Genomic DNA, 8,581 nt, shown 5'->3' with positions numbered 1-8,581 from the left:
CACTTACTTTTTTCCCTGACCAGATATCAGTAGACGTATATCTCTACAGCTCACTGTGAAGATTAAATAAAGCCTAAGAAGAAGAGGATAAAAAGAGGGAGCAGGAGCAGCACTCACTTATATCCACGAATCGCAGAGCTAGGGAGGGCTATTTCAGGAGCTGTAAGTTGTGGCCTGCTATTCTTGTTGCAGGCATATGTGCCATTGATGGGTTTGGGTTTCGGAAATCCTTTGCTTTATGCTAATCAGGCGCAGTGTGGCAAGCAGGCAGCTATGGTGCGGTCGAAGTTGGCATGTCTACTCTATACTCAGTGTCCTTACAAAGTTGCAATTACATTGGGAGTGAGAACAGAATGCTGCCTATAATGTAGCAATACCCTTCCCCCCTTCTTCCTCTTTTCTTTGCTTCTCTTGTTTGTGAATTTGATTGAAAATTGGATTCGTCAGGAACTCAAGATTCCAGCTTGTTTTATTTTTACTTTTGTCAAAGCTCGGCGTAACAAGGTTTCCCTCGTGTGATTGATGTCACACATCATCAATCGTCCTACTTAAACTGAGTGATAGTGCTCGACAAAACTGTTGAAAGGCTTTAAATAGCAGTAGGATCTCACTTTTGCCTCTTGTATAAAAGTGCTCAGACCTGCGGGTGATGTCTTACTGGCTGTCTATTATTCAGCTTGTGGAAAAACTAAAAGTAGGGTGTCAAGCCTGTGCTGCTGTTGGGGTACTATTTTCAGGTCAGTGTGATATTTCCCATACATAAGACAGTATACTGGGCTGTCTGGCAACAGGATAGGCCAGGAACAAGGAAGACCACAGGGAAAGCACTTATCCAGACGCAGTCTTTACTCACGGGTGACTGATGACATATCACCAGGGTTCAGAGTATGTCACCCAACAATGAGTGGCAGGATTGTTTTTTTCTTTGGTCAGTCAAACGTTTGCTTTGCTGAGAACTTTGGCGTGTTTATAAATTAAAAAGGAGACGTTGAGACCAATCTGGCTGATTAGCATGCGGCACATTTTGGACACGGCTCTGTTCATGGTTATTGGTTAAGAATTGATATATATATATATATATAACTAAACACTTGCAATAACAGTAGTGATAATGATATTATCCTGACAGAATTTGAAGGGTTTTTTTTTGTCTTTTTCTGACAAATGAATTAAACTCAATATGTTATCATAACTCCAAACAATATGAAGTTACACTCAGATCACAATGAAAAGTCCGCCAGATCAACTGGTTTACTTTACTTACTTTACTTCTGCTGTCATCATTAAGTTCCATTGTTGAGCGCCAACCAAATAATTGCAGGTGTTCGATTATTTATGTGCACACTGCCATGCTGCTTTTTAAATGTCACAGTTGTGGTCTTATCTTATCTATGGCATAATCTTTAATTTTGTATTTAAAAAAAAGTGGCAAAATCTGAGCAATGCTTGTTTTCCCTTAATTTTATCGTTATGTCGTTTATGTATTTTTATGTATAATTAATGCTGTTTTTGCCGATTGTCTTTTCCAGGTTTGGTTACAACAACTTCCAGGAAACTCGACAGAGAGCAGCAGGACGAGCACATCCTCGAGGTGAGCACTGCATTTCAGCTCATTTTCAATTCTAAAGAAACCGTCTTTAATTCATGTGAAAATGAATGAGCAGCATGATAATTAGAAACCTTTAAGGTCAACGTGCTCCAGTTTAAAGAAAAAAAAAATCACACTAGAGAGCTGGGCATTTTCCCTTCTCTGTGGTTTGGCATTTGCAGTCAACTTTGGCTGCCTGCCACATGTTGCCAACAAAAACGATCTTCTTGGATATGCAAGAGAGCTCTTTCAGAATAATTTCTCCTTGTAGTGATTTCCGGACAGGGTAGGAGGGAGAGGTAGGAGGCGTGTGGGAGATCCTGGTGACTGTTGCTTTGTTCCTTCCCACTGTTCCATCTCGTGGATGGAGCGAGCTGGAACAGGAAGCTGCTGTCAGACCAACAGGCCGACGTCTAAACTTGCGGGTTTTAATTGAGCGCGGCTCCATGCGCTCCCTCCCTCGCGCTCTCTCACCACAGAGCCGAGGCTGATAATAGCTCTTTTAATTGTGTTTCCGGTGGTGGCGGGGAGCAGATCTGACGCCTTTTAATTATTGTTAGAAGTTACACAATTCAGTGAGCTCTGGGTGACATTTAATGTGCTGGTGTATCTGGTGCCTAAGCAGTGTCGTATTTCATACTCCGATTGTACACTACACTGCACTAATTGCATTACATGACTGAGAGTAAATGATAGGGATAAAAGTGGGGGAATAAGGGAGGACTGTATTCCTTTAGGGAGCTGGCGAGTGAACTGAATGTAAGAGAAAAAAAAATGCTTTGTACTATATTTGTTGAATGTGGGTGGACTATATGTTATCAAGGTCGAAAACACACAACTCCTGCAGCCATTGTTTTCCGGTAAAAGCTAAATTGCTGCTTCCAACATTTGGGTTTTGGAATTAGGAAGTTCGAGAACCTGTCTGGTGCAAAAAACAAACAAACCCAGAGCCGTGTAACTATAGCAACTTAAGAAGTTTGTGCATGTTGGTTGCAGGTTATTATGAATTCAGCAGGAAGCTCTTTATTGGTGCAGCAGCACAAACCCTTAAACCCTACAATTTGGCATCCGGGCGCAAGCAGAGCAAATCAAATTGAAGTCCTAACTAGTGAAGTTTTTTTGTGCTAGCCTGTTGTAGGAGAAGAAACCAAACATGTGGGACCATGTGGAACATGTGGAGCAATTAGGGTGGGGGCTGTGTCAGCATTGTTTGCTCCAAATGCCAAGAAGAGTTGGAGGGAGCACAGGGGGCCTTCAGCTTTTATGATGAGACGGATGGGGGTTGGTTGTTGTCGTGTGCCTGTGTGTGAAAGAGAGACAGAGAGAGAGAACTAAAAGCAGAAAGGCAGTGGGGGAATTTGAGAAAAGGCAAAGCTGCTCTTGATAGATCTGAGTGTGGGCTCTAGCGGCAGGATCACAGGCCTTCATCCTAGGAAGGAGGGGGTGGGTAAATAGCAAAAGTGGGACATGCCAGGACATGCCGAGGATTTAGGCCTGGGACTGTAGAGAGCACATTATAATGTAAAAGCAGAGGTGAAGGGACTGCTTGCATCAGTTGTTTGTGGCATGTTTGACAAAGTTGTCAAACATGCCACAAACAACTGATGCAAAAAAACTTGTCCTGATTAATCTGTAAATGTATTAAATGTCAATGAAACAACAAAAACAAAATTCACATCATATATTTTCGAAATACATTATTTATAAATAACCAGCTATTGTGGTGTTAAAATAGGTAATTTAAGGCTTAAATCCATCTTAAAGCAACAATGTGCAACATTAGTTGAGCAGTGGCAGTCACTGGGGTTCCATCTTCAAGGTGGCAAACTTACTAATACAGGACACGTCAGTGGCTCATCTCCATACAAAACATTAATCGTGGTATGTGTGGGTCAGCCAATTAGAACCTTAATCGTTTACATATGATCGCTTCACGTTTTGCTGTTTACTCTCTTCAGGAAATTGAATCCAGGCCACAAACTGTCAAAATGGACTGACTTGGTCTATGATAAAAGTCACTAAGCTGTTTTCACATATGAGCTCCAGAAACCGTCGGGAGAATCAGCTCCAGACATTTTCTTAAGTTATGTTTTCTCAGATGTAGCACACAGCAGGAGATGGTTTTGTTCATTCCCATTCTCACTAATGGAACCATTTGGTTTTGGTGATGGTGGTGCCTGAGCAAAGAGTGCACAAAGCAGGTCAGATGACAGCCACTCACCAGTTGTGGATAGCTGGTACCTGCTTTATTCTCAAATCAGAGATCACACAAAATCAGAGAACACACAGCCTTGGGGGAAGAATAGGCAGATATGTAAAAAACTGTTTAATGTCAGATGTCTCTCCTTTTTTGGCTCCATCTAAGCTAGAGCAGAGTTCTTTTCTATCCACCAACACAACTTGAAAAAGGAATAGCTGACCCGGTTGTAATAACCTTTAACTTAGCAGCCTGGCTCGCTTGCCCCTCGTGTGCTTTCTTGCACAGTGCTTACTCATGACTTTCTGCAAGATGGAGCTTGTTACGCCAGATTCGTGCTGCAGCAGCTTGTGCCCCCTATAGCTGTAATCTGCTGAAGTCTGCTCTGAGTGTCTTTGGCAATTAGGTTTTCTCAGAAGATTGTATCACCCAAGTTACAAACTGTCAGAAGAGGCGTTAATGGGGTCGGGAGTGAGAATTTAAGGAAATGCTGATCTTTCTGCGATTTAAAGGATTTATTTAAATACTTCTAAGATGAAGACAATATACATCTTATTTTCTACTTACTTAATTTTTATTTATGTAGCGCCAAAACGATGTGACCCTACTACAATACATAAAGAACCCCAAGAATCAAACAACCCTTTATGAGCGAGCATTTGGCAACAGTGGGGAGGAAGAACTTGCTTTTAACAGGAAGAAAGCTCCAGTAGCACCAGTCTCAGGGAGGGCAGATATCTGCTGCGATCGGTTGGGGGTGACGGGAGGAAGACAGGACAAAAGACACAGTAAAAGAGTGAGATTTAGAGAGAAAAGAGAACTTTAACTCATTGTGTACATTGTCTTCTATGAATGCTTCAGTTTTTCAAGTTGCAGCTTCACAGCAGTGCTGGATTTGTGCTGTGAACAGACTGCCCCCGGTCTAACGTCTCAGTCTTTTGTCTGCTCGCCTAATTATCAGACAAAGGCTTTTCATGTAAATTTCCCAAAGAGATGCACATTGTGATGGATAGCTGGGTAGCTATAGCTATAGGGTAGCACTTCATTTGACTATTTGAAATGGCACTTAACATAAACAAAGCGCCTTGTTTATGTTTATCCATCACACTCTGGTATTCACGCTCTGGTTTCTTGTCATCCACTTTCATAAATTCTGCTCATTTCAGTAGCACGGACAGCTGCAGACAGTGAGGGGAAAACAAAAACACATTTCTTTAGTAATTGAGTCTATGGTACCAAATGGTATGTCTCTGACCCTGGACTCCTGACTGCTCTTAGTAAAGTACTTAGCAGATGGTTTTAAATGACTGTGACATTTGTTCTGCCCTTCTACAGCGTTTTGCAGCTTGAAGACAGAAATGGTCACTTCTCCTCCAGTGCTCAGATGCAAAGCTCTCAAGCCCATTTTCTGGGACTTTCTAAAAATTGTGCTTGTTTAGGTCAGCCTGTTGCTGTTTGTTTTCGATTAAGCTCCTCAGACTGTGCGCATTAACGTCCAAAGCCATACTGATGTGTTAAGTCACGGCATAAGTGACAAAGCCTTAGTGTGCCACCAGTAACACTTGATGCAGGGACTTAAATTAGAGCCATGTTAATGATGTAGTTGTTCAACACTGACTTTTATACTGAATGCGTCTGGGGTTTAATAAAACCTCCTGCCTTTAGTTGAGAGCATTTAGACTTAATGTTTATTAGCAGTTCAGAATCTTTGTGTGCATACTTGACACACAGCAGCAGAGTCGGTGCGGCGGGTGCTACCAGACTGAATAGGTGCAGCTAATTAAAAATAATTTTTATCTCACAAGCCAATCTTACCATGATTACAAGGACACATATGAATTTTTTATTTTATATTTTTTTAAGAAATCATGTTTATCTAAATCTAGTAACTCCACACAATAATTTCATTGCATCAAAAATGTTTCTCTGAAGTAATTTACGACCGGAGTGTTGGACTAACCCATCTCCAGCAATAGAAGAATGCCAAACAACTTGTTCCTGCTGGATAATTGGTTTCCTTTTTAGAATAGACTTTCTGACAGCGAATCACAGGGGGAATTGGTTTTAAAGGAATAGTTTGGTTTCTTTGAAATGTGGTTGTATGGGGGTATGTATTGGTAGTCAGCAGATGGTTGTCGCTACACCCACCCTAGTTTGGAGAAACAGACAGGAGTCCATGCACTCAGGCTGTACTGCTGTAGGCGAGGTTAGCAGAAACATATTTTAGCCACTTAGCCACAAATCAGTATGCATTTATCTTGTTTTTCACATTACTACTTTGCTGTCAACTGTCCTTTCCAGCTGGAAACTAAAGCGGCTGTAATCAGAGCCACCAGACTCAGCAGAACATGCGTATTTGTGATGCGCTGTGGTATGACTGAGGTATTTCAATACGCCACTTTGGGTCTAAAATAACCTTTTAAAGCACCGAAATTGCAGAAAAACTCAAACATAACGGCTCAAGACAGGAGCAGACCAGCAACTGATTGTTTTGATTGTATTTGATCATAATAATATTTATTTTCTAGTGGTGAAAATTTGAAAACTATTTTTTAGGTCACTGCTGTTTGCTTCTCTAAACTGCAGGCTACTTTAGACGATTCACTGACTATAAGTACCTCATAAAAGTCCACCTCAAAGAAACCAAAGTATCCCTTTAGTTCTGCTTGCCAGTTCACTCACTAAAAGGAAGTGGAAGAAAAGGATAATAAAGTGAAAAAGCATGCCTCTTTCTTTTTTCTTTGTTAATTATTTGGGGCTGCAGTATGATCGTTTTGTAACAGAGTGTCTTAATCTTTACAAATTCCCAGGATACTTACTGTTCTGTTATTGATGCTGATATAATTCACTGCCTTCAGTTTGGGCTGTTGTGACTTGAAGAGATAAGCTCTGTTGAGGGTGATTTAAAGTTCACCTCATCAAATGAGACTTTTTCTTTCCTTTCAGGTAACCATCACCGACCACGGCGTTCCTCCAAAATCCACCACTGTTCGCATCATCGTGCAGGTCCTCGACGAGAATGACAACAGGCCGTTGTTCCTGGAGAAAATCTACAAGATCCAACTCCCTGAGCGGGAGAGGCCTGAGAATGAGAGAGCCATGAAGAGGTACCCGGTGTATCGGGTGATTGCGTCAGACCGTGATGACGGACCTAATGCTGAGATCTCATACAGCATCGAGGATGGAGATGAACATGGAAAATTCTTCATCGAGCCCAAGACGGGCCTGGTGTCGTCCAAGAAGTTCTCCTCTGCAGGAGAATACGACATACTTACAGTGAGTATTTATAATCCCAGGCTACCTCTCTGTCCTCAGCTTCAGAGTCTCTCAGCGAGCACTGCGCTTTTACAACAGATGCTTGTTTGTTGCTTTATTGTTGTGCTCTCCTCATCCCCTCAAGTTTTATTTGTCTCCACGGTTCTTTAGTTGTTGTTTTGCGTCTTTGTGTTTAAAGCTGCAGTGTAGTATCTGTAAGAGACACTGAATGCTAATTGGTGCACACACTGCTGGATTTAACTCTTCTTAAAGAAAAAATAATTTATATATGCAATTTTTGGGAGCTTGTTCCATACACTAGCAATAACAGTGAGAAGATATTCTTAGGATTTATGTTTTCTTTTCTTTTTTTTGCTGTGATTCAACAGCTGTGTTTGTAAAGATCCAAATTTTTCAGCCACTGATGTGACATCGAACTTTGGCTGTTGACAGTTTTATCAGTGTCAGAGCATCATGACAGTTGTTTTGTTGAAGAGTATCTTAAGATTTGGTTGAAAAAAAGTGTTATGTGTGTGAAAATGAACGCTGCCTGTCAATCTTCCACCTGCAAGGTAAACAAAAAAACCCAAAGCAGGATCTTCATGAACACTGTTAGCTGTAAACGTTTCATTTGGTAGTGATACTAATTTTCTAATATGCAGACTCAAGTCTCCAAAAGGTGCTCACTGTAGATTCACCAAAGAAGTCCAGACACAAGATGTTGCTTATCCTGATGCAGACATCTCAGTGAACTTTGAAGGGATTCAGGGAGATGAACTCCTCTGGAGCTACACAGAAAGTAATTTGGAGGAAAACCATCACATAACAGTTTGTAACACAGACTTCGATTGTCTGCCTCTCTTAGATTAAAGCTGTCGACAATGGACGACCTCAGAAATCCTCCACTTGTCGTCTGCACATTGAGTGGATTCCCAAACCACAAGTGCCAGACGGCGCAGCTTCCCTGGCTTTTGAGGAGTCCCCCTTCACCTTTTCTGTCATGGAAAGCGATCCTGTGGCACACATGGTGGGCGTCGTGGCCACTGAATCCTCCGATGTTCCCGTGTGGTTTGAAATCACAGGTAGGGTCTCCTTTACATTCATATTTCATGTTGAGTGCATGCATGCTGTATAAATGCTCAATTATTGCTTTATAGATAGAGAAACACTTTAGTACTAACACAGTGTATGTGTGTAGTGTGGCTGAGCGGATGATTAGAAACAATAACTTTAAATAGAGATTTTTTATAGTGCATTAAGGCTTTAAGTTGTTTCTTATATAAGATTGCATTTGATAACTCATTTGAGCAGCCGGCATTAATCCTTTCGTAGCGATTTTAGCTGTCTTACACACCCAAAATGCAAATAAATAAACTTTTAAAAAATCTTTCTCCATATTAAAGACACTTTTCCATTAAATGTACACCATATAAAGATGCAAACATCAGGTACATTATGACGGAGAATTCCGGTGTAAATGGGCATTATTCTCATAATAGAGAATAATGCCCGATGTCCTCTTTGATTGCTACTTTGTCTTA

General features: G+C 41.2%; 1 protein-coding gene across 1 annotated transcript in view; it reads left to right on the top strand.

Moving 5' to 3' along the window:
* The window catches only part of fat1a (FAT atypical cadherin 1a), a 76,001-nt gene that overhangs the window by 29,180 nt on the left and 38,240 nt on the right, over nt 1–8,581 (top strand). Inside the window, exons 4-6 of the mRNA XM_040023765.1 lie at nt 1,530–1,591; nt 6,732–7,061; nt 7,906–8,122. Of these exons, the coding sequence (XP_039879699.1) occupies nt 1,530–1,591; nt 6,732–7,061; nt 7,906–8,122 (609 nt within the window). The remainder of the gene's footprint in view (nt 1–1,529; nt 1,592–6,731; nt 7,062–7,905; nt 8,123–8,581) is intronic.

Source organism: Simochromis diagramma, unplaced genomic scaffold (assembly GCF_900408965.1).
Source record: "Simochromis diagramma unplaced genomic scaffold, fSimDia1.1 OVJJ01000302.1, whole genome shotgun sequence".
In the NCBI taxonomy this organism is placed as follows: Eukaryota; Metazoa; Chordata; class Actinopteri; order Cichliformes; family Cichlidae; genus Simochromis; species Simochromis diagramma.
Note: the sequence above shows the minus strand (reverse complement) of the source record. Positions and strands in the feature narration are given on the sequence as shown.